At 45.2% G+C, this 27,207-nt stretch overlaps 1 protein-coding gene across 9 annotated transcripts in view; it reads right to left on the bottom strand.

Annotated features, from left to right (window-relative positions):
- Window positions 1-27,207, bottom strand: part of fbrsl1 (fibrosin-like 1) — a 311,901-nt gene that overhangs the window by 30,785 nt on the left and 253,909 nt on the right. For all 9 annotated transcript variants that reach the window (XM_059336223.1, XM_059336224.1, XM_059336226.1 and 6 more), the window contains one exon: window positions 8,367-8,415. In XM_059336223.1, the coding sequence (XP_059192206.1) occupies window positions 8,367-8,415 (49 nt within the window). The remainder of the gene's footprint in view (window positions 1-8,366; window positions 8,416-27,207) is intronic.

The raw sequence follows: 27,207 nt of genomic DNA, 5'->3' as shown, positions 1-27,207 counted from the left end.
GGTTTTCCCATCTTTACAAGCCTGTGTGAAGCGCTTCCCAAAATGTCCAATCCATTACAAGCATGTTTGTAATATCCATCTAGGCTGACGACTGTCCCCTTGCCAACGATTGTACATTATCCAAGCATCGCGTTTGGCCACAATCGCCTACCATCTGGCTTTGTCAATGAGCGTTACAGCCTCATCTGCAAACAACATTGGCTCTGAACCGCTCAACACAGATGAGCTTAAAACGCACATAGCGGGGAACTGGGATCTTCAAACAAATGCAGGGCGGGGGACAAACCCACTCTTGCTGGCAGAATGACTGGAGCTTGGAATAAAGGATTAAAAACAAGAAAACCTGCAAGTGATCACAGGCGACACGCTTTACATTTCAGGCCTGACAGTAGTGATAAGATGCTGGTCATGTATTCTCCCAAGTAAACAATGAAAATGCCTTCCACACTGCAGCTGGCTGCGTCTCCACTGGAGGAGGAGGAGGAGGAGGAGGAGGAGGATTAAGATTAGACAGAAGATGTGATGAGAGCTACTGGTCTCTAGAGTTATCCTTTCTAAATTCTTCTCTTTATCCTCTCTAAAAAAAGGAGCCTGCATTCATTTTAGCCATTGGCGCTCCCCTGTTGAGATGGGAGTCAACCTGTGTTTTACAAGTTGGTCAGCTAACTGCAGGGGCTGCAGCTTATCTGCCAAAAAGCTTTTCCCTAGTCAGGGAGCCTCTGATTTTCTCACTCGCTGGTGAAGCATCAGCTCCCTACACACAGCTAAGACCTTGGTTTATAGTGAAGCAGTTAGTGAACTTGAACACAGTAACTGCTAAGAGGGCAGCTTTGCCGTCAATGGGATTTCTTTGCTTATAATAGTCATTTATTGAATTATCTTTTCTCTGCCAAGAAACTCATCATATCTTAACCTTTTGTCTGGATGACAGTAATCCTGTAACCTGATTTCAACATTGCGGATGCCTTCTCCCTGCTGTGCGCTTGCAATTGATAGCTGCACAAACAGAAATGTCAGCTGAGGTGTAAGTGTCACCTCTGGGTCAAAGCCACAGTAAAAAGAATCACATGGGCTTTTTTTCTAGCATGGTGTGCATCACTGCTGATGGTGGGGCAGGCGAGGGGGAATCGTGCACTGAGAGGCCAGGACGACAGTAAGATGGCATTTTATCATTTAACCTGAAGTGAAGAGACAGCACTGACAGGCCTCAGGGGAGCAGTGGCCTCTGTTGTGTATAGGAGATGGCTCTGAGGCTGCACAGTACTGCTCAGTATTAAAGTGATTCAATATATTCACTTTGACTTGATCTTATACACTGTGAAGCCTTCTGTATATGCCAACCTAGTCTTAAAAGTCTGATGTGAAGCACAGCTTCAAACCCTGAGTCCAAGAAATTGTGACGCTGTCTAAAATGTAAATTACATTTTTTTTTAAAATGTGATAATTTGCTAATAATGCCCAATACCCCATCATTGGTATGACTATCACCTGTTATTAATAAACCTGTTTACCTGTGGCATGTTCCAAACAGATGTTTTTTGAGTGTTCCACAACTTTCGCAGCCTTTTGTTAGTGTCTTAGCGTTTTTTAAATGTTTTGCCGGCATTAAATTCAGAATAAGAATATATCTACAACAAGCAATTAAGTTGATAAGTTAAAATATTGGGTTTTTACATTTTAGTTGATAATATGTCAATTATATGTCAGCGTCCCAACTCTTTTGGAATCAGGGTTGTATATTGATAGTGCAGCAGCCAAAATGCTGACCATGCCCCTTACAACTTATCCTAAAACCCCCTCATGGCCTTTAGTGATTCTGTAATTGCTCCCTCTCCACAGCTAAAGCTGAATCCATATTCAGTCAATGAAAACAGAGCCACACAATGGAGCCTAATCACATAGCCTTCAATGTGACTCCAATTTTCTGTCACAATAGCTGATCACCACCCATGGGCTCGCTGACACAGATGACAGGCACTGATAGGACTGACTGACAGGTGTCAAGCCTCCTGACATGTAATGGCTAACAAAGACGAGAGGGAGAAATACATTAACTATCTCGCAGAGATTCTGTTTCACGATTGAAGCTCAACCAGCAGTGACCCAATACTCTAAACAGGGGCTAAGTTAATATTTCATGCACACTGGGCTCTTTGCAGAGAGCAGTCACTTTTCTAATGGACATAATAGTGCTCTGCAGGGGCCACAGAGTGCACGCAGGGATAGCATGACATATCAGCACTGATTTTACAAGCGGACTAATTGCGGTGCATAGAAAATCAAGAGTGACTTTAAAAAACAGGCAGCTTGTAAGCGCCAGTGCAGTTTCACATTACTTCCTGAATCATACAAAACCAAACAATTCCCTTCTGCCAGCTTTTCAAGGTGCTAGGCCATAGAGGGATTGTGGGTAATGTGTCCCGGCCCCTTTGACTGCCTGCCACTCTACATAAATAGTACATGACGATGTAATCGTAATTTAAAAAGCTATAAATATTGAAGAAGAATTAAAATAATTTATGGAACACTGCTGTGTAAATGTGTGTGAGTGTGTGTGTGGGAGTGTTTTGTCTCCTCTCACTCCTCTCTCACAGTGTATGCTGAAACGATGGGCAGCGGCGGTGCAAGCTGGGAATTCTGTAATTGCTTTTTCTGTCCCTGAAGCAGGCCTTCCTGCTTTAAATCAAAAAAGGCAATCTCTGTCAGTAATGGCTCAATTAATAATTAAACACGTGTCTTATCTCCGCCGAGCTCCCCCTATTTATTTTCATCTCTCCGACAGGGATGGCTGCACAAACAGCATTAGCACTATCAATAAAGGGAGCATTAATATCAGCCCCTTTCTCCAAAAACAAATCACCCAGCTCATAAACTGTCCTATGTCTGTGAACAGTAATAACCCAGAGATTAATAAAGAAACAAGCCATATTCTGTGGTTTTCTCCAATTTCTCCAACGTATTTTCTCTCCCTGAGCAGAGTGTTAGCTAACCCATCGGCTTTCTGTATTCAGCTGGAAGTTTGTACCTTTTTAATATTTAAATTAAATCAGGGGAACACATGAGCTGCTGTTCAAGCGCAGTAACAAGTGAGGTGGTGTAAGAGGAGGAGGGATGGTTTCCTTTATGCATCCAAAACTACCAACCTACAGCTCCCTTTTTACACATAGTGTCACAAAACCCCAAACACCAGAACTTGACCATAAGTGCTATGTCAATACAGAAACACTGGCCTTCTTGATAAAGAAAGCATGCCCTGCTAGCTGCCTGGACTTTGTCAAACAAATCACAGAGGGTGCTGGAGGTGAGCTTCACCAGGCTGAGATTCCACAGCGGTGATGGCTGCTTTCAATTCCAGCGCTTGCTAATCTGGCTGTGCGAAGCCTCTGCAGCCCTTGTGTTTTTCCAACAACATGTCTCCCCTCCAGTCATCCAGCATGCCTGCGAGCCAGCCACACTCTCCATCTACCTCCACTCAATCCTGATTCAACGGCGGCGAAAAGCTGATTAGTTGGTCAGAGGGTCAACCTCCATTCATTATTTAATGGGTGAGAGGCTGCAAACAGTCAGGCCGGCTGCCGAGGTTAGTGATACATTACACTGACCTGGCCAGAGGAGAGCTGCCCGGCCGAATACAAACATGCTCTCTCATCTACTTCACTATGGCTGAGATGCCCTCAATCCCCCCTGCCCCTGACCTTGCCGCTCCCTGTCCAATCACCATCCTTCCACCTTTCTCTGGCATTCAGAATCCAGCAGGTGGGGACTGTGTTCATTTTCCTGTGAGCTTGCAGAGCAGGAGCAGGAGCAGGAGCAGGCCTGTAGCTATGGCTGGCCCAGGTAACAGAAGAGGAGGAGGAGAAAGAGCAGGAGGAGGAGGAGGAGGAGGAGGAGGAGGAGGCGGCCATATTTATTGACATGCAGCAAACAGCAGTGGCGGAACAAAGGCCACTCAGCACCTATTGAGAGAGCAGGCCTGCAGACAGGGTGGTTGATTAGCGATTCGACACGGGGACCCTGGACTGTGTAGCACATAATGAGAGCTTAGGGAGCAAGCCATGAGCCGATGGGGGAAGGAGGTGTGGTGGAGGCAGGCGGAGGATAGAAGAGGGGAGAGGCGGGGTTCTACCATAAGGAATTGATTTCCCACAATAGAAGATTGATATATGAGTAAAAGGGCTCCAAAGAAAAAAAAAAAAAGCAAGGGTATGGGCAGATCCTAAATCCTTAAGCTACAGCATTGGTAATGTGTTTATATATAAACAGTTAGAGGATAAGCCCTAAATCCACTGCCAAGCTAAATGGTTTATGCATCTTTTTTGTTTGTTTACTTCTGTGTCAATTAAGCAAATTGGTCCAACATCCCTGACGAGCAGGAGATCTAAAGTAAGTGGATTTTGCATTCATGTCCGAAAGCTTCTATCTCCCTGAACACCATAGTAACCCCATCTTCACCTTTCACGTGGCCTCAGAGAGATGTTAACAGAGTCAGATGTGCATGATGGCAGTTGTGTGTGTGCTTTTTTTTCTCCTCCCTCTTCTTCGTCTGCACGCTCTCTCCTTCCTTTGTTCCTCTGGTCTAATCCAGTATGTGTGGGCCGGTAAGTTTAATGGAAACAATTTATTAAGTCCGGCTTAAAATGCCATCTGCAGCTAAGCCTCCCAAAGCCGCTAAGCTCCTGGTTTCGCCCCGGAGCTTGCTGTGTTCACGCTTACTGTAATGCTCTGTTTAAAATGAGCACAACGGGTCAAAATTAATCAGGATTACAAGGGCACAAATCCACTTCAGAAATGGGTTTTCTACCAATCTTTCGCCTGCTATCCCAAGATGCCCCAGGTTTGTCTGGTGGACCGCACACCACACAGGTTTACCCTCACACCATGGCAGGTAGCACCCAGCTAGGACAGACCTCAGCAAGTACAAGAGGGCAGAAAAGGACGTACACCTACTGCTGTAAGATCCACACATACAACATTCAACATAGTCACTGCAGATTCCAAAGTGTTCTTCTCAGATATTTCTAGCCACTGACAGCTAGGTGATAACTCCCCACCACTTCCATAGGCGCAGCATTGTGAAATATTATAAGAAGGCCTACCTGTGAAGTGTTTATCTGTGCTCTGTGGAGGTGCCCTGTGCATGCTCAGCAGCTACATTTAGCTTCTCATTCGCCTTCAAGCAAGTGACAACAGTAAACTCTGACCTGCGATTCAATAAGAGTAGCCCTGAGTGGAGCACAAGTCTTCGCAGCGCTTTTACTTAAACATGCCATCCTCCAGGAAATCAATAATTTGCAGGAGGTTTAAGAACAGGAAATAAACAAAAACCAATAACTGTTAGATAATGCTGCCCTTTGCTGTAACTTCCTACCTCAAAACCACCAACACAGACAGACATTCAGTACAACTTGTGCTAGCTCTTGGGCAACAACATCCAGAGAGAACTGCAGTGTTTGCTGTGTTATTACGGATACTATTAGCTTCTATTGTCCGTACTGTTAGCTCGTGAATGTACGGATGACGAAAAGTAAATGAGAGAAAGAAGGCAAGGGTGTCTGGGTTTTGCCCAAAACCATGTTCTGTGTGCATAATTACAGCGCTCTGCCTCCACTGATTACTATGTTGGTCTTTCCTCTCCTCTATTAACCCTGAACCGTTTCATTAACATGACAGACTGCGGGCCTGTGTGCAATTTGGACTTAACCTCAACTGTTTGTACCCGTAACTACTCACCAAAATAAAGTTCAGAGAGGAGCACAGTGTTGAAAGGCAAGGAAGAGTTAAAAGGAACAACGCTCATTACCTAGCGAAATGTACAAGGCAAACATCATCACAGCATTATATATTTATGTGTGCCATAATGTTTGTGTGTGTGTGTGTGTGTGTGTGTGTGTGTGTGTGTGTGAGTGTGTGTGCATCTGTCGGAGTGTCTCCCAGCCAACAGCTCGACAGGCCTGGTGATCAGAGGAAAGCAGGCTTTTCATTGGTCCCACAGGACTGTGAGCGAGACCGGTAATGGGACACATACGCCGCATTCTAAACCAGAGGAAAACAGCCTGTGGGCTGCTTTGTATTACACACACACATTATACACACACACAGACACAGAAAAACCAGTCTAGGCCAAAAACAAACACTGTCCTAGAATCCATTACAGCTCAAAACAACAACATTGGAATGGGAAAAGAGAGCCGGCTGGTGGCAGCTCTGCAATTGTAGTGTGATAACATCCTCACCAAATCACTTCATCAAAGCGCTGATTTCTTTGCTGCTTCACCCTTTGTAACCCCTAATTCTAATCTGGTGCCCTTCTTCCACATTACCCAAACAGGATCTGGTTGATCTGTGTAACAATCAGGAGAGACTCTGATTGGATTGTCTGGATGTAATTCCAGGGTCCTAATCCTCAGCCCCGTGTGCACATTAGCAGGATCCACAGAGCCCTCCGTTCGCCAGCTGACACGGACGGGTGTTTGAGTGTGAGGATGCGTGTAAATGGCTGTGTATGCGCCTGCAAAAGCTGTTCTTCACAAAAGAGTATGTTTATATGCAGCCATGTTCTGTACGGGCATGCGGGGGAAATAAGTCAACACCCTGACAGCTGACAACAGCAGTAGTCCAGCAGCCCGGTGGAAAATAGATGGAGTCGGACGCGGTCTAGTTGTTTTCTAAACCATGCAAGTCTGGAAGTCATTGTCATTGTGAACGCCGGTTTCACGAGGCCGACTCTGGTCACAGGTCATCTACATCACACTGCCGACAGGCCTGCTTTCTCTCCTCCTTGTCAGCCATGCTTTTCCACTTAGCAGTCAAAGCTACTGTGCTAAACCAAGCAACACCTTCATGTGATGTTGAGCGAGAATCTAGCAGTGCAGCAAGCAACAGTGGATGTTCTGATATGGAAAACAAATGGGAAGTAAACAAAGACGACGGTATGAGGCGCTACAAAGTGATGCTGCAAATATATTTTCTTCCCTCAAAGGTTGGAACAAAATTAAAACCAAGATGAAAAACAAAATAAGAATACAGTATATTCCTGAAAAACTCCTACTCCTACAAAAAAACTCCTACTCCTACAGTCATCACTTGTGACCCACTGGAAGTGTGTTGTGGATTTTATTCTTTCTTTTCATTTTGCTGTGCTCGAAACATATCCGGGAGTTGAAAAGCAAGGGAATATGTTTCCCGTTTGCTTCACTTTTGTTGAGCTGGGGAGGAGGGGCCAAGTTTTAATGTGTTGTGTTTTCAAACAGTAAGCGACAATTCATGCACAGTATGCATTTAACAGCTTTCTTCTACATTATCTTCACCCTTGTCATACTAAAATATAATACTTAGACGATGAGTCAAAACGTTACCTAAAAAATATTTTTCTTAGACGATGAGTCAAAACATTACCTAAAAAATATTTTTCAACAACTAAATATTTCAACAACTATTGTAAAATAGTAAGTAGTAGTCAAATAGTAAAATATGTCTATGCGACATCCCAGTTAACATTAACTTGTGTCTATTATGATAAAATTTGTAACAAGCTCACCTATCTGTCCAGTCTGTCCTGGAGACCCCCCCCCCCCATCCCAAACTATCCTCATATGGCCATAGTTTACACTGTTCTGCACTTCCACCTCCTTCACCCTCTGCTTGTGTTAATGGCCCTGCTTCCTGGTTCCTGCCCTGAGGGGACGTGGTCTGCATGCTGCTATCTGTCACTAGTAGGCTGATCGTGCCTCTCCTCCCTTCCCCGCCTCCCCACATCCACAACTTGACACCTTTCTCCCTGCTCTGACCTGGCAGGCATCATTGCATTTAGTGAATACACAGGTGCGGACCTTCTGTGCCGATATGATATACACTAACACATGTATGTGGTTTGGTGCACATTGCACAAAATCATGTGAGATCATCAATGAACATACAAAAGCCTTACAATCCACGTATGTGCATATGTTAATGTGCACACAGACTTTGTGTTGTCTAGGGGGGGGGGGGGGGCTGACAAAGCTCTTTCTCTTTCCTTTGGCATCTATTATGGTCCAGGCCTGCTGTCAGAGAGCTTGTATTGCCTGAGGGAAGTTCCCATTTGTGGGAGCATGTGGCAGGGAGGCTCTAAATCCCCTCTAATGAACCAATATGTAGGAGGGCTAAGCCTTTGGCGGGGTCGTGCAAGAAACGCCACTCTGCACTCAGGCAAAAATGTATGCATATGTAGTCACCAGACCTTGTTTATGTCTGCTGACATTTAAATCTGAATGGGAGCTGCAGGATTAGAACAGAGGACATTTGGACTCATTCGCAAAACCCAGTTGTTGTTATGAGTATGAATGAGGCAGAGGAGGATGGATGGAAAAAACAAAGCGGACTCTTACCTTTGGGTGTGGTGGGGGAAAAGAGCTTCTCCGATCCTACATCAGAAACCTGGAACAACAAGAAAGCAGACCATTAGTGGATTTGTCTCATGAGCTAAAACAATGACAAAGTTTGGTCAATCTGATAAAAAATGACTTGTATAACAATAACTATTATTCATTAAAAGTAATGCAAGTGCTGACACACATTTTATCAGCCTGGTAAAAGGTTTATTTAGCCACAAATGTGTCCATAAGTGCCTGAAAGGAAAGGTCCAGTTTCCACACAAAGCATTATACAGTCAATCAAATCAGCCAACGAGAAGAGCTCCCTTTGTACCTAATGGTCCCTGTCTGGCTTCTTCCTGTTGAGGTAACATTAGGTGGCACTGTTGTGCCACCTGAAAACCCTCAAAAGAAATGTTGTCAAAGTCAGAGGAAGTCAGTAAGGTGGCTATGCAGCATTAGAGCACAAAGACTCCTGCATGCACGCTGCCACTCAGAAATCAAATTTGGTGCTGCAATATCTTTGAAAGGCATAACATATCTCATGCATAGAATGTGGTTCTACTCTAAAAGCAAGATCTTTATTTCACAAATTCAATATCAAAGACAATCTCGGCCCATACTAGAAGTAAAGAGATCATCTGTCAACAACATGAGCATTTATTGGGTCACAAACAGTTGTTACTGATTTGGCTGAAAGACAGTGAGCAGTGGAAACCTGATGGACTGTTATGAAATGGAAGTAGAGAGGGAGAAAAGCACCTGACTATAAAGTGATAATGGAGACTTCTAGACTAAACACTGCAAGTATTTTCCTCTCAGCTATAGTTGGATATGTAGATTCTGGCAAGCATCATTTAAATCAAAACACAGCATACATTTTTACACATGTTCACTGGCCAGATGGGAAATGTTTAAACACTATGACGAAAAAGCAGTAAATCCACACAAAACCTGGTATTGTGCAAAATACCATTGCAAAAAATCTGTGTGCTTGGAATATTAACAATGAAAATCCTCCTCAGCCTGAAATATCAGCCCATATAAGGGTTTTGTTTAAAGCCAAGATTTTCCTTTGCTTTAGATCCTCTCATCTGGGTTCTGCACACTTGTAAAAAGCTGCAAGAGCTGAACATATGTTCCACCCAAAGGGCCCGAGTGTCCTTAACTGCCACGCTTGTATTTTATGCGGCACAAAGGGAGCATATGTAAAGAATGAACAGTGAATCAGAGTGAGTGCAAGAGCGACAGAGACAAAAAGAGAAAGCAAATCATTTTGTAAACACAGATGGCTGTCCTTGGCATCCGTGTTAGTTCTTCACAAGTGTTTTGAGGACGTCCTCTTCTTTCCAAGACCTCCCAATTTCTCCTTCACTGCCTCTGAGTTACTGTTCTCCAGTGTTTGTCTGTCTGTGCTTGATGTCTCATCTCAGGGCTGTAATGTGTATTTGTGTATTTGTACCGAGCTGTCAGAGTAGGGGGGTCGTGGCCTGGTGCATGCAGCCATATGCAGAATACACAGTGTATAGATTAATGTACATAATGCAGAACCAAACTTAACAAGTGTGAGTTCTGCCCAGACACTCTTAGCAATATGTGCTAAGATTAGCACATTAAGCTGATTGGCATGCAAGTCGGTCACACTATGTCTGTCTTTGACTCTGCACCTATGTCTGTTCAAAATAAATGAGAAGAAATATGTCCTTCTGCATTTGTGTTTTTCTGGCTGTACCAAGTCCTCAACAAACCTTTAATGTACCTTCATAACCCTACTCAGCATTAATCACAACACTGTCCAGGGAAAGCAATGATTCTCTCAACAATTTGCATTATTTTACACAGCAGCCATATAAAATACAGGAGATACAATAAAACAGGCATAATCATGCTGTTTCCGTGAAAAACATGAAGAGAAAAGCGCCTGAAATGTAGATATTAAGGACTTATTCTAAGGTGACAAAGAAAAGATTCTTCATTTCAGGTAATTATATAGTAATATCGACCTTACTAATGAAAAACGTAGTTATGAATACAAGACAGATTACTGTCCCTCGTGGCGATAGGATTAATCAGGATTATGTGCACTTGTTTGGCAAGGTCATGAATTTAAAGGATGTTCATGCACATGTCCCACACTGATGTAAACAGTATGCGTGATCATTATCATTAAAAACTTTAACAGTATCACTTTTAGCAATGATCTTAGGCTTCTGCTAGAGCAGTTGCCAACATGTTATTAGAGTAAGAAACTAAATTATTTATTGCAAGACTGGTTAACCAGTGCATTTAAGGTAGTTCCATAGCCTGACGCAAATGTCAGAAGAGGTCAATAACACCTCTTTAGTTTTCTCTTGATAAGTGGAACTTTTAATGGACGGCGAACACTCAACTGAATGGAGATGTTTCCTGTTTCCTCTTACAGTAGACGAGGCGAAAGACTACAGAGGAAAGACAGAGTGTTGTGCATTGCCCTCTTTCAGTCTCCCAGAACCGGGGCGCCAGGCTACAACACAGGCTCTTTGTTAGCTTTGGACGACATTAAACGCTCCAGTACCAAGCCTCAGCACTGCAGCGGCACAACCTCAGCCTTGAATCATGGCCCCGGAGGCCCTGGAAGAAAAATATGGGCTCAGAATGAAATGAAGCTTGTCAAATGGACACGGGAGCTGGCTCAGGGACTTGCTTAGTGTGGCACGGGGTCACAGAAGCAAAAAAAGACAGGGTAGGTCATGCCATAACTCACTACAACAGTTAAAACAATTGTTATGACCAGAGTGGTTATCCAGAGAGCAAGGCAGACATAACGTTCCTGAGAAAGAGAACAGAAAATGCTGTGGTTATCATGTGCCAAGACGACCTAGTTCTCCTTATTCCTATTCTGGCTATTTTCAGTGTGCAGTGAGCTGTTTTATATTCCAAACATATTCCAAGTAACATCAACAACCAATATTTAGGTTTTAATGCTGTGTTTTGCACCTGCCAAGTCTGCATGAGTCAGTTGTATAATCCACAATTACAAGGCCGGCTTACAAAAGCACTTCTTAAAAAGGCATGTCAAAGCAGAGCCCTGATTTGGCTGGCTGTTGTTTTTGTAGAACTTTCTGGGTTTCGCTGGTCAAGTTGACATTTTTTCACGGGGCTGTGCTGCTGGCAGTCTGAGCCGCCTGCGGTTGTGGTGTGCAGAGGTCATGTATAACAAATTCTTCACACTCTCTTTGTTGAGGCAACCCTGGCTGCCATTAAAAACAGACAGGGAAAGACGAGACAGAGGGAAAATATATATATAGAGAAAAAGAGACAGACAAAGAAAAAAAGAGGACCAAAGGCCAGGTTTTCCAAAGGAAACAGGGAAATTTAACCATTTAAAAAAAATAATGGGGGAAATTCAAGCCACATTGCCTGGGAGCCAAAAGCCCTTGGAGCGGGCCGCAGGAAGCCTGACCTTTGAGGGGGCCGTCTGCTATCTGAGCCTGGGGCTTCAGGGGCCTGGCCTCCTCTCTGGAGGGCCGTCAGCAGGCCTCAGCTTTCCTTCCCTATTCTATTCATTAGCCATGCTTTATGATTCAGCTTCCTCTGAGCCACACAAGAGCTCCCTGAGGAAAGAGACTGCTGGAGAGAGGGAGAAAAAAGGGAGTGAGACTGAGGGAGGGGGGGGGGGGGGAGCAAGAAGGAGGTCATAGGGCCCAGCCGGGGCCCAGCTCTCAGCAGCTGTGAAATCCTTCCGTTTCCTCGGCAGGCGTAAAAGGAATGAGGGGGAGAAAGAAAAGAAGGAGGCCAGGGAGGGAGCTGGGCCAGTAAACCCACCATCAGAGTGCTAACTCCCTAAAGAGCCACATGCAGAACCATAATTCCCAGATTTAGGGAATGCCAAATTACAAATTACACTGCTGTTTGTTTTAAAAAGTCCCCAACTTCCCTGAACACCAATGACTTATTGGCTGCATAAATCTCCAGATAATAGCAGAGCCACAGAGGGAGTGCAGAGAAGCAGAAACCCTCGCTAGCAATAAGTGAGACATTTACTGCGAGGCGAAATGCATTTGCTGTCACAGCAAAGAAGCAAGGGGGGGGGAAAGCTTTGCAATTTTTCCATGTCCACATCGCTTTTACTTAACAACACAGCAAGCTAATTAATTTAGAATATCTGAGACAAGCTTAATTGCACTTTTTTTTTTAGTCTTAAAACGCTTCCCTGCTTAATTTAAGTACAATGGGCCGACAGAGCGAGACGATGCAGGCAGCAAGGGAGGGTGGTATAATCAACTGAATGACCTTCAGGCATAAATTTATGAAAGGCATTGATCAGTTAAGGCTGTGATTTCACTGAGACAGGAAGGTCAGCAATTACCCAGATTCAATTAACCTCATTTAGTAAAGACTGCTGAGAGACCAATTTCTCTCTGAACAACCCCCCACCTACCGAACCCCCTGCTTTATATCAAACGGTCCCCAGGCCGTCCATCTACCTTTGATCTGAGAGCTCCTATTGCATTCCTTGGAGCTAAGCAAATTATCTCCAAACAGGAAGAAATCTTGCAGCCAGAGGTTAGGTAAACCCAGACTAAATAAAACAAAATTCCAAATACAGTTCCCTGCTATCCCAGCAAAGCAGGTAAAGCCTTTCCCCTCCCTGCTGCAGATAGAACTTTTAAACAGGCTGGCAGTGCTATCACAACAGCTGTAGAATGAAGACAAAGAAACCTGTTAGTAGATTTTGTTGTGGGCTCATGCCTGCAAAGACTATAATTACAATTTAGTTCTGAGTCATTTGGCACATGCTATGTTCTTGACAGACAGTTGTAGGACAAGTGGTGAGGCGGCTAATCTTAACACTTACATACCACAAACCAAATGCTAGCCAACAACTTTCCAAAATTACATTTTCCTCCCTTGAAAAGGAAACTCGCACTATAACAGAAGACCAATTGTACGAAACAATACATCCAGGCAGATGAAAATCAACTTAACACCCATCAGTGAAGCTATAGCTTGAAGCATCTTGTTCAACTGTGTAATCATGGGTAATAGAGCATAAACACAGACACAACACATTGTCGTGCATGATAAATAAGTGGGTCAAATGTCCCGGCGTAGGCGAAGACACTTGGTGGTCTTGAACAAGAGCACACAGCTACTCGGTGCTTTATTGATGTGACAGGACATGGCACTAAAAGACTGATCAGGTAACATGAAAGAAAGAGAGAAAAGGAAAAAAATCCCAAGACAGCTGGAAAGAGAAGACGGGAAGTGGGCAGGAGGGCACGTATCCTGGCATGGACGATCAGGCTCTCAATTACCCTGGTCGAACCTGTCTGTCCATGGATCCACACTCACCACACCTCCCACACACACACACACACACACACACACTGTTAATTTGCTTGCCTGCTTGGTGTTTCATCACTGTCAGCTTCCTCCTTCACTGCCCTCTCTTCCAATTTTCCATTACCTGTCACCTCAAGTCCTCAGTTCCCTCTCTTTTCAGGGTTGTAGCGGTATATATATATTTTTTTAAATAAAAAAATCTGATTAACCTATACCGGTTGTCTTAAAGGTACTAGGTGGAGTTTTGCATGTATTAATGGCTTTGTATAGCCAATGTGTGAATAGATTGTAACTTAACTTAAAAACTGAGACCTTGCCCAACTTTCTTGGTTGCCTAATACAGCCTGTGGACTGATTTCTATGCTATTTCCCCCAATTGGACCCGTAGTTAACAACGTTAGCTTTCTTGCTAACGCAGACTAACGCAGGCTAGCTAGCTAATTTAGGAAAATACTTACAGTGGAAAACATCAGCTTATGCACCCTGGCTAATCTGGCTGGTAAATTGACTAGCTTGCCCTATGCAACTTGCATTGTTTTTTGCTAACATTACGGCAGATACATACAGTGTAGCTCAGCTACAGCTAGCTGGCTAACCTTAGTTTGTTGATGTTATACCTCGCAAAATACTAGCTTTCCATTACTTCACCAACTAACATGATACAAATTGTTGTATTATGACAAACAATGTTGCTTTTAACCAACAATAATAAATCAGTTAATTCTTGTGTATGTCACGTTTAAGCCATGGATGTAGCTAATCAAGATAACTGGATACAAAACTGGAGGCAGGGCCCTGTTCATTCCTATGAAAGTTTCTCAGTGGCGCAAGCCAAAAAAAATTCAACTTCCATGTATAAAATTACCTGGATAATATTCCTTATCACTATGGGGCCCAAAGAGTAGCACAATATGCAAGCAACAAGATGCTGACTGCAGTTAACCTGAAGGCCACTGGTGTCATTAATAACAAGGGTTTTGTGAACATTCCACAGTACCTTTAAGGGAACCCTATAATGATTCTAATGTCATGTTCTGATTTGAAGTGAGTGAGTATGTTTGTTTTCTGTGTATAAAAAGGTCACCCAGTAATCTTGAACACAGACATAAAGAAGCTTATCAGTACTGATATGGTAAAAACAACTTTCAGTCAAACAGCAGGGTCCTGATTTTCTCTGTTCACGTGGGAGTAGCTCACTGCTTTGATAAACACTTCTATCAGCACCCACTCAGGCCCCTCAAACACTGTCACCCTTTCACCCCAGACGTCCGCTAATGCTGCTTTAACAATAGATGCAGCATTAGATGCAGCACAGTGGGCCTACAGCTCCCAGGCTGCAACGGAAGACACCAAATTAATTATCTCCCCTGCATTTGTCCTCGTGCCGTTCCAGAAACTTAACGACCTCCCGAGCGGTCGTTTATTATAAGCCGCAGCAGTGCTATGCATTCCCAGGGCAGGGAACAGGCACCAACTACCTTACCTCCAGTTCCCACCCACCGCTACCACCACGGCCGCTGCTGCCTGCTTGTCAGAACAGGTGTGGGCCAGCAAGACTGCAAACCCCCAGCGAGCATGATGGGATATACAGCATGAACGGAAAAGAGAGAAGAAACCTCCCACGCAACTGTCAACCAACAGATACTCGCCTCAACTGTAGCATCATTAAGATGATAATGAATTCCATAGTGACCGTGTAGAATGGAGTGGTCTCCCTTTGCACACACACAAAACACACACGAACCTCTTTATACTTAGCCCCGAGTGCCATTTTCATAGGCACGTATAAGGCATGTGTGTGTGTATGACACAGGGCCAGGGCTGACAACTCCTGCTCCGTCTCCCCCTAGCAACAGACGCAGGGAAATGAATGCCGAGAGAGGAGCAGGGGGGCTTGAGCTTTGTGTAAAATATTACCCTTCGTCTCGCTTACCGCACCCCACACCACCTCTTCCCCCTCCCCTCCCTCCTTCCCCTGGCTGTGCAGCAGTTGCTAGCCCTTATCACGGCTGCCTGTCAGTTTAGTATACAAATTAGCAGTCTATCAGGGGAATGCAGAGGCCTGTTTCATCAGTAGGGAGAAGGGCAGAGGCATGCATTGCATTAAAGCCTCCCGCCGCCGCAGACAGAGAGGGTCACAAATCAACGCCTCAGCAGGCCCACAGCCAGCACTAACCAGATAAGGAGAAATGAAGGAAAAAGGACAAGGCATATTTCACCGGGGAGAATCCAGACCTGCTCAAACTCCCTGCAAAGGCCTGGGATGAAGAATGGAGGTGGGCTGGTCGGGGTGGTATGAGGATGGAGGACGTCACAAATCACAATTCCATCCCCACAGATTACAGAGTAACAAAAAGGACAAGAGAAACAGGTATGGAATAAAAAAAAAAGTAAAGGAATCCCATTTATAAAATGTCAGAGTAAGAGGAAGTGCTTTCACTTGATTATCGGCTAAAATTTGCAGAAAATTAGGGCTGGCTCATTCCCGCTTTCTCCTGTGAAGTGAACCTGTGCATGTTAATACCAGCAGAGACAAAACGCCTGCGAAGGGCTCTCATTAAGTGGCATAATGCAATGAGGCACAGTCTAAATTGCAGCAATAAAAGCCGACAGACAAATCATCTCGACCATCGCAATCCATTTAACTCAATTAATGCAACACCAGATCCGAGCTCAGTGGTTTAAAAGCATGTGTGGCTCTCCTCCTTTGTCAGGCTTTGGGGAATGGTGGGGGTACCAGGAGAGGGAGTTAGTCGTATCTCTTTTAGGGTGAGATAAGGGTCAGTGTGGCACAGCCATTGTACTTTGATTAAGTACTGCTCGGAACCATGGAATTGGGGAAAGAGAGAGAAGACAGAGAGATAAAGGCAATAGGAGACGGAAAAACAAAAGCAGGAGATAGCAGTAGCTCTGTTCAGCACAGCACAGCTGACTAGGGAAAGGGCGTGGCCTCCTTTCCTTTTTAATGTCAAAATGTGTGCCAGCAGCGATAAGAACCGCAGGTAATCTCCCGGTGGAATCAGGGGGCTGTTCGTCATTACTCTCTGGCCCTGATATAGATCAGAGCACCGGTGGCTTCTCCTGGCTCTCCACGCTTCTCGGCAGCCTGAGATGGCAGATAGCCCTTTAAGACACGGCTCACTGCTCCCTGATTGGCTGGTCAACAGCCACAACCAAATCCCGGCTCCCTTGGGGCTGCTGTGAGGAGGTATGATAGGACGGGTCACGGAAAACTCACTGTCCCCATATCCACATCATCCTTTTGTTGTAAAGCCTTTACCCCATTGTCAGTGTGGGTGGTGGAAAGCAAAAAAGCCTTTCTGGATGTTATTGTCTGAGAGGCAGGATAACAGACAGGCGGATTATTTCAAAAACAGCTTTCTCCAGAGCTCTCACAATGCGGCACCGTTGTTGCTGTGGAGAGGATCCTGGAGATAATAATAATATTCCTAGTCAGAGCCTTTGCTGCAGTAGAGCTGCCTTCTAACAGAGAGATACACATCATTCTGACTGGCCCGCCGTGACATAATCGCCCTGCGGAGAGCTGCAGGCAAGCTTGGTAGGCAAACCACCTCTCACTGCAGCTTGTTAAGAGAAAGGTGGCTTTAAGCACAGCTCAATAGAAACTCCTATTGAACTTGTTGTTTTTTTTCACTCCATCTGAACAATGTCTAGGTGAGTCATAGCCCACCTCAGGCTACACAAGTTACATTCTTCCTTTCTTCCTCTCTCTTAAGATTGCACTGCGCTTTTGACTTGGATGAATTTGCTAAGAGGGGAAGAAAAAACAAACTCGGCAGGATCTTAAATAATGCAGCGATAAAAAAGCTGTGACCCTTTCCCTTGCCTCAACCCACACACAGTGAATTTCTTCTGCAGTGAAAGACAGCACACAAAGAGAAGAAAAGGCAGAGCTGGCACTACATGGAAATGTGTGGTAGGCATTGGTTTGCTCCTCTGGGCACGGACACCTTTAATGAGAGGAAAAAATGCGCAGCAAGAGGCAGATCTCACCCGTACTATGCCAGTGATTTTGAGTAATATGAATCACCTCCCCTCTAACACAAATAAATATTGTTCTAATACCAGTGGGAGTTAAAGGCTGGGCTAAGAAAACCATTGGGGATCCAGGCTCCACACACCAGCCTCCACACCAGTCATTCGCCATCCCACAGCCTCCTAAACCCTACACCACACACACTAGATGCCCGTGACCCCTGACCTTTCAGCTTCGCTCTCTGCTGAGCTCAGTTTATCAGTGTGATGGGGGGTGTGAAGTTGTTGATGCTGGTTTAGTAACAGTACCTCTCCTAAACTACAACAGCAGCTGAAATGAGGCAAAGGGAATTCAGGAATTCATCTTGGCATCTTGCTTAAATGTCTGCTGCAACCGTAAAAGTTGGCCAGGCTCTCTCAGGATCAATACAGCCACTTGTCCTGCAAAGGAATGAAGGGTGGGTTAGGGAGGTGGCAAGTCGGGGAGTGGAAAACTGAAAATGGGGCAGGGAAGACTGGCGCTTGTTGCCAAATGTCCCGTTGGTGTCACACCAACATCCTTGCCACTTTAAGGCACACTATCCACCCTGCTAGCACAAACAAACATGGTATGCACTATATAAAGGAGTCCCAGACCTCCAAAGCCCCCGGGTCATCTTGGAAAGGGATGTGGCACGTTAAGTGGAATTTACTTTTGATGCAGACATCAGGCCTCAGGTTTCTGGCAGCTGTAACCCAAGCTTCTCCCTGAGGCCTCACTGAAGGGTTGGACAGGACACCCAACGCCCAGGCAGTCACCTTTAGAAATACCTTCACTGCTCAGCTGCCCCTGTATAAGGGGGAGACTGATGGTGGTGCTTACTGGGGGTCACTGTTTCCAATGTAAGGTGGTGTTTACAGTGGACAGACTTTCATTTCATCACCAAACACAGAGAGGTGAGATTGCTAGCAGAAGACAAGAGGACATGTTTTTTTCTACTATTAGCTGTATATAATCTGCTGCTGTTGTGGTTACAGCAAGAATTTAATATAGAACGTGGACCCCAGCAGCCCACAGTACACCCACTTCATAACAGTGCACAATGCATCCTTTAGACTTTCATGTTGTCTTTTCATGACACCTTTATTTCTCTAGAAATAGAGACACACACACAAAAACACATTTCTTTCGTGACATAGCATACCGCTTGAGCTCATCTGTCACTGACAGTCCAGATGTGTGACTTAATGTGGGGTGGGCGGGAGTGTATAAATAACTGTGATGACATATCAGTGGGACATACCAGGAGCTTTGCTCTGTAAGGGAGGAGATGATGGAGGGGGTGCTGAGCTAACCGCGTCCCTCTAGGGAGTCCAGCACAAGCTAGTTTAACGCCAACGCGACAACTGCAGAGACCTTGTGAGAGAGCTTATGGCTTTAGACTTCACACTTACTGTGTAACATCATTCTAGCACGCCACACTGTGACCTGACCTTGACAACGGCCGTGTTACTGGTGGTTTTCAATTACAACGATCAGTCACTACTGCGACTGTATGGGAAATAGTTAGGAATTGATAACTTTGGCTTACAGTTTCATGTGCATGTGCAGAGTGGTGACAGCCTCTCAATACCTCACTGGGGGTCAGTTTATTAACCTTAAGGTGAGTTCAGCTCATGATTGAGCAATCACAGCAAACTACCTTTCCAGTAAATGTGCAATAATAACATGCTAATGTGTTGTAATTGTCTATTCTGTGAGCTTTGCTTCTTTTATGAGCCCTGGTGAACTCTGTGTAAACCCACCGGCTGTTATCTCCCATAATAACGTAACACCTGCGGAGGAATTTGATCTGGCAGCCATCTGAACACAAATCCCTGGACAGAAGAGAAGGGCAGGGTGAGGAGGGTGCATTTGATGTGTTTGCATTGCTAGAGCAGATTTATGAGCAACTGCTGCAGAAAGGACTATTAAACGTTGTTGGCCATGCCTACTGTATCATCCAGAGCATCATTTGCTCTGGATTAAAATATAATGAAGCAAGTGAATGCAACTTTGTCTTACATGCAACTCCTTAAATTATTAAAGTCGAGAGAAAAAACAACAGGCAAAGAATATTCCCCTGAGCACAAATATCCTTTTCCGGGCTTGTTCATGATGGCAACAATGAATATCTTAGCGCTGGTTAAAAGCTTTGTTTTCCTTGGGAGTCTAGGCGTATGAGTGGACTAAATGAGCAAAAGGGACGCCAAGTCACATACAGGGGCCATTCATTTTCACTTCCAGTATGCTGGCTCCAGTGACATTATTGGAGTGTGTGTACATAATGCAGTGAATTGATTTTTTTGCAGCATAGCAAAGTTAAACAGCTCATTACCACAGCACTGAATCACCTTAACAAACCAGTCCCGTCAATAAAAAAACTCTGACAATTACACTCTTAAACATTGAGTTGTCTGTATTTATAAAAGGACGCCAGCTCTAGCCACTGATTGTCTAAACCATGCTTATAAGTGGTTTAATTAGCTGTCATTAAAAAAACTTCTGAGGTGATTCTCTAGCAACCTCTCCCTTTAACATCATTTCAACATCTGCACATCCAGAAACACTCAGCCTAACTCAGGTGGCTCCTGTCTGTATTTGAATAAGAGATATGCAAACAGATGAAGTCAAGGCAGCAGCTTGTGTGCTCAAGGAGCCTTTTCTCACATTTGAGAGAATCCTTGGATTAGTTGGTCCAGGCTCCAGGGCCTTTATACTGCATGCTATTCATGCAGCAGAGAAGGGGGGGAAAGCGTGTTTGCATTTAATGTCTGTCAGTGGTAAAGTTGTGTGTGGTTTATAGCAGAAGCCAATGCAAACAGTCCCAAATGAAAAAGGTGAACATTATAGGGAGCAGAACCCAGGTGACCCATCATGTGAGACACACTTTTTGCTGTATACGATTAAGGATTTTGTTGATAAAAGAGGGTTTAATCAAGTGTTAGAAACTGTGACAGGTGTGCTTTATTCATGCTGTTATTCTCAAAAACACACTGGTTGGAGCAAAGTCAGCTAAGGATCTGCAGCCATTGATCCATAATGTATTTTACTAGTTTACTGTTTCTGCTGTTAATGTTTTTTTAAACATGCTCAGGTGCATCCCAGCAGGGGCTGCCCAGCTGGCCTTGTGAACCGGCATGGCATCCCACCCCACGCCACCCACCAACATGTAATTGGAGACCTAGCATGCTTTGTTGCACCCCTGTAAGAGCTCTCTGAATACTCAGATCCCTGCCCAAGCCTTCACCCACATCCAAGATTGACAGTCCTGGCGGGATGCCAGTGTGGGGAGGCAAGAACTTCTGGTACAGTGCCCTTGCACCCACCACAGATCAATACCTCCATACGCAATTATAGTAGCTGAAACAGATGTGCTCACAGGCTTCAGCGCTCTGCCTACACTATCGACCACCGTGACACCCCCCTGCTTCCCAGAAACGCACACACACACGCACGCACGCACGCACGCGCACGCACACGCACACACACACACACACACACACACACACACACACACACACACACACACACCAGTCCGGCTGGGAACCTTCCAGTTCTCCCACTGACTATCACAAATTCTACCCTGAGTTGTTCTTACAAGCACAGCAATGCTTCCACAGCGCTGGGTCACAGCAGGAGAGTGCAGAGGGCATGTGTGGGCCAATGTGGTGGTGATGGGCCAGTGGAAACACTTCTCCTGTCTCCCTCCTGCTGGGAAAGACTTCAACCTGCTCCTCTGACAGTGACACTTGTTCTGTCAGCTCAGCCCCCACCCTGTCACTAACAGGTGGCCTGTCCCTCACAGCAAAGTCATTTGCCTTGCACAGCAGTAGCCATGGGTAGCCCCAGCCAAGCTGCATTCAGGTTTCCAGCATTACAGCTCAGGCCAAAGAGAGAGGCAGTGGCAGAATGCAGAGGAAAAAGCTGGGGGGGAGGAGGGAAGAAAGAAAAACCTCCTCCGATCAAATAAATGCCACTGTAAGCACAAGTGACAAGTCTTGTTTGGGGTCGTCCCTGCTCAGGGCCTGAAAGGCCAGCACTGCCTCATCTCCTCAGCTATGTCTGCAAGCAACGTGGGTGGGTGAGAGAGGGAGGGAGAAATGTCTGATTGGTGCCATAGCCAAGAGTGAGAGCAGCCCAATTATATTTCCTATCCCTCAAGAGCCGGCCAGCCCCCTCTGGTAGAACGAAGCCTCTGCCATCTCTCCTCTCCTCACCTCTCAAGACACTGCAGATAGATAAATAAATGACAGCTCCACTGGGGCTTGGCCCAGCCTCCCAGAATACATTGCAGAGGCTGGCTGCCTGCCTGTCCGTTTGCCTTCACCTGGCATTACTGCAGATAGACATTTTTCACATTATTATCGGTGCATCGTCTCCTATGCCCTGTTCACTCGCTGAGTTGTGGTTGATGATGGCGGCAGAGGACCTGAGGAGATTGGAAGGAAATGTCTCTTGTCAAAGTCAGCATAGCCTAGCTTAGCAGAAATTTAACAAGTTCCCTGGGCTCTCTCCATTCACTCTCTGACGGAGCACGGAGCCAGGACATGGCCTGCTGACAGCCCTGGGCATGTCACTGTCACTGACACTTGATAGGCCAGAGAGAGAGGCGAGAGGAGAGAGGAGAGGCAACAGGGCTCAACCCTGCTAGACTCACACGCAACTACACAGCTCCATATTGCTTCTTTGCTCTAAAAACCTTCTGTTTTGGAAATCTGACTTTATCTAATATAATGCAAAAGTAAACAAGCATTAATCGCCCATGGTCAAGTTGCCCTCATTACTCTGTTAATGACTATCTTGGGCTGTCATTCTAAAATGCTTCCATCTTGACAGCGAGCCAAATATCCCAGGATGTTTGTGTTTTTTTCAGTAATAATCAGGTAGAAGCCAACAGAGAAATACTCAAGCTTAAACTGCATGTGTACTAGCATTTTCCCCCGCACTCACCACTCCCCGACGGTTAAACCCAGAACCAGATGTTGCGGATCAGTGGGGATAAAAAACAAGACGAATAAAAGTGGAGGACGGAATGGTACGCATTAACTATAATCAAAAAGAAACAAAAAGGAGACCAGGATGCTTTAATTACTTCTCACATATAATTTGGTTTTTGTGGGGGCAAGCCAGGCACTGCCAAGAAAAGAAAGATGAAAAGCAACTTAAATTACATGGGGAGAAAGTGCAGAGGCTTTTTACACACGGTCCATCTATTCTCCACAACTGGAGACAAGGCTGATGACTAGCCCCAAAACCTCGCCGTAAATTGTCCATGGATACAGATGCAGCCATGCTAGATCTAAGCTGTTCCGCATGGCCGTGACTTTAAGGAAGGTGTTGAAATATACTGGCTGCAGACTGACAAAAACTCTGAACTGTTTCTCTTTTAAAAAATGTGTTTTTATAGCATACACAGTCTGTGAGCAACCAAACCGTAATGGTAGTTATTTGTAGTATTCATCATCTAATATTCCCTCAAATAATGTGATTTTAATAATTTGTCATGCCATTCTGCCAAGTGGCTGAGGATATGCGTTATGTTTGGCCACAGGAGAGAGCTTGGATGAGGCCTGAGTGAGGTGCTCTATGAATCTACTTCATAGCCGTCCTCTGTTTGCAGAGTCTCTCTTGACTCGCTGGTGTTGCCACAGTGCTAAATTGCACAGCTGTTCCACAATCTGTGGCGGTGTTAATTACCCAAATGTGAGCGGCAGCTCGTCAGTTCCTCACTAACGAAGGGGCCTGCTTTCCAGCGAGGGTGCCGTATGTTTGGCATGTAGGCCCATTTCCACCCAACGCTCCCCAGGCTGTGCACGGACCACCCGACACATCCACATCCTGGAGAAGACGCATCTAATTAAAGCTCCCGACTCAAATCTGCTTACTAAGGGGGAAAAACACGCGGGCTGGATTAAAAGACGGGGGAGCGGGGTGGAGTGGGATGGGGGCTTTAATACACTGCGAGTGAAAGGGCTTAGGAGGAAATATGAGAACTCTCAATAGTAAGATTCCAGGCAAGGCTGGAAGGAAACGCTGTGTGAATGTGAGCCGATCAGTCAGCGTTTGTCAGTCTGATCCCTTAGCACTTCCAAAGCCCCCAGGCAGAGACAGACAAGCAGGTTGTTTTCTAGAAAAGTGGCTTCTTAACTCTCCTGGTTGCCCCCTCTTCCAAGGACATGTACATCAATTCTCAACCACTAGAACATGGACTGACAGGACTCAACAGCCTCTACTGAATGCCAAAAACACTTAATGATCCAGCCAAAACTGATTACAAATAATGATGTACAACTCTGGTGATGTTTAACAGCAGCTGCATATAGAAATGTGCCTTTTATCCCTCTCACATTCTCACATGATGACAGTACATGACAATGAAACCCTCTCCAGTTAGACGCCGTAAACTGTTAATGCACTGCATTACACAGTACATCACCCCACTTCTTCCGTGCAATGTTCAAAACAAAGGTGTTAAGAACTCCCCTCATGAATCATACTTGCTGGCTAAAAGCCTAGCTGCAGTGTACCACCCACCTCCGGTTATACATGAACACCACAGCCTGAAGTAGCACTGGGAGACTACATAATGAATGCATGAAGCTAGGTGTCATGGGGGCTCGTATGGTGCACAAAACGATGGGGCAATTAGGCCCACACGACACCTCGGGATGGCGTGATGAAGGACTCCTGGGCTCGTCTCCTCCGCCTCTGTTCCTCTATCATTAAGGATTGAGCAGCCACATCTGGCTAATGGCACGCCTGGGGTTCCTGCTCAAACACTGTGCCACGCCGTGCACATTTAATTACGCCTCATAAAGGTAACAAAAGACACGACCTGCTCTCGGGGAAGCACTATTTGGAAAACGTGAGGGGAGACGAAAAGAAAGGGAGAGAGAGAGATGAGGGGAAGGAGAAGAACTGGCCAGCTGCCAGAATTACAGGTTGACCTAGGTCGGCAGCTTCAAAAGAGGGGGAATTCACTCGAGTGTCTCCACCTCTCCTTGAGATGGGTCCCAATGAGCAGGCTGAGAGCAGGAGATGCTCGGCAGCTGAGAATCAAAGGACCTCTAGTTTGTCTCCTCTTCTTCTATTAGATCATGGACTGCACCAGCCACTGCTGTCAATGGCTAATTGCAGAAGGACTGAGGGGGATTAAAGGGAGAGCGCTTTTGAAATATGTATGGGATTTAGCAGCTGTTTGAAGTGAAGAGGGACCTCTTTGTCAGAGGGGACGGAGACAACAACAATAACAACATCATAGGAGACTGGCTGGAACAGCGCTGTGGCCTAGTGTTGTGACCCGCTCCCCTTCCACCCTGCCCCTGGGGCACTGTGTTGCTCAGCAGCTCCAGCAAAGAGCTCGCCACATTCAGCCGAGAGCATAAAACACACATTACCCACTGACTGAGTGACTGACTGACCTATGACTTCACTTGTACCTGGAGGTATTCAAAAGACCTTGGATGGCTGCTTTGTGCAGCACAGTTGACATTTCGAGCTGAGAGAAAAAAAAAGTGAAAAAAAAAGGAGAAAAAACAGGAGCAGAGACACAAGCCCCAGGTCTTTCAGAGAGCAGATGCCCACATTTAGGAAATAACATCACATAGGAAGGGATGAGGGACAAAGAGCCACCGCTCATTGTCAAAGCAGTCCATTGTCTGGCAGTTTGAGAGCTGGCTAACGCCACAGGAAAGGTCACTGGTCACTTCCATTTGGACCTGCACATAAATCCCCCGCTGTCCAGCGCAGTTAATAACACAGCCAGCTCTGAAGGAACTGCCATGCAATAAAAAAGGGGAGAAAAATGTATTTTGTTTTGACAACACCTCCCTGTCCCTTTACAGCCATTGGCCTTGTGCGGCCCTTTGCCTTATTTATAACTTAAATGTTAAAAACAGAGACATCTCTGCGGCTTGCATTAAAAGACAAGCCTGCCAAATGCTTCGCTCCACAGCGGCTTCCTCTTCTGTTAAGTCTCCCTCCGCTTTTGGTGTAGAGAGAGTGTTTTATGGCAAGTCCCCTGTCAGGATTAAGATGTAGATCCAAGTGCCACAGGGACAAGCATAAATTCTGCATCTCCCACTGTGGACCCACAAGTGGTGGAGCTCGGGGAGTGTCCTTGAAGTATGAATAACATCACATGCTATGTGTCATCTGTTATACAGTAATGACATGTCCTCGGAACAATCCACATCTCCTGTGGCCCATAAGTCTGTGAATGAGAGAACTACTGACTTCTCTGACAGTGAATTTTGTGAAAGGCCATATACATTATAACAAATACAGTTCACGTATCCTTCTAGGTTTTATATGAATATTGCGTTTGCAACAACAAATTAATGATATGTGTAATGTGCAGAATGGATCTACAGAAATCAGATACAGCACCAGGGAGACATTTATCAGTTTTAATGCAGTGTAGCGGTTACAGTCAAGGACCAGGGATGAACCTGCTCTCTGTCCAGTAAATCAGAAGGGAACACCAGACACACAGGAGAAATCACTGGTCTGAGTGCTTTTCTCTGACTGCTGGTTTTAACTGGTCTGCGGAGTGAGTGGAACGTTGTTTTGCAATTCTACAGCAAAACCTACTTCCATATTTCTTGGAGTTTCTCGCAGAGGGCAGCTTAAGTCTCGGAGTATAAGCCAATTTGGATTAGCTCCACATTTTAGACAGGTTCCAGTTGGGATTTACAATACTTTTAAATCACGGTCCTCCCTAAGCACAGCTTTAACCCTAAATGCATCAACAACATATTTAACTGACATCTTTTTTCTCTCTATGTTATTTCACAGATTCTTGCATATTCAAAGCTAGACAACAGTCCGTTTAAAACAGCTTAGAAGTCTGAGGCGTTACTTCATAATACCGACTGATAACATTCTGAGGTTTAAGGCGCTGTCGTCACTACTGAGAACATGGTGTTGCATGTAAATGCTAGGGCTATTTTCTTGAACGTCTCCTCAGCTCATTTTTCACTTGTGAGTTCATGCACAGATCCAGAATAAATCTCCATTTCTTCTTCTATCTCATATCCAGGCTTCAGGGGGCACAAGGCATTAGTCTCATGATGCTGGGTTTGTCATGTCTTCCCCAGCTGTGATCTGCCTGAACTCTTACATTACAAATAGCTGGAGGATTTTTCACCCTCTTATCACATTTGCCAAGCAGGCCTGTCTCTTATCAGCTTTCCGCTCGAGATAAATGGGCTTTTGAAGATAGGAATAAGAGAGGTTTTTGCAAGCTAATTCCAGAGCCCCATCTGCAGTAGATTACAGATAGGTGCTGGGGAGCGGAGAAAGATACATATTTTAATATGTAGGTGGTGGAAGTATCAGGTTGAAAAGTGACTGGTATTACAATGTCACATACTCTAGAACCCAAATACATGCAGAACTAACAGGTAATAAGAAGAGATAATGGACTAAGAATATTTTATTGAGACTTCATCATTGACCGTATCAGTCACACTGCTGGTTTTTGCACCAGTCCTGATGAGAACAAAATGACAT

The sequence above is a fragment of the Centropristis striata genome, chromosome 7 (assembly GCF_030273125.1).
Source record: "Centropristis striata isolate RG_2023a ecotype Rhode Island chromosome 7, C.striata_1.0, whole genome shotgun sequence".
Lineage (NCBI taxonomy): Eukaryota > Metazoa > Chordata > Actinopteri > Perciformes > Serranidae > Centropristis > Centropristis striata.
The sequence above is the reverse complement of the archived record's forward strand: the minus strand, read 5'-3'. Positions and strand labels throughout refer to the sequence as shown.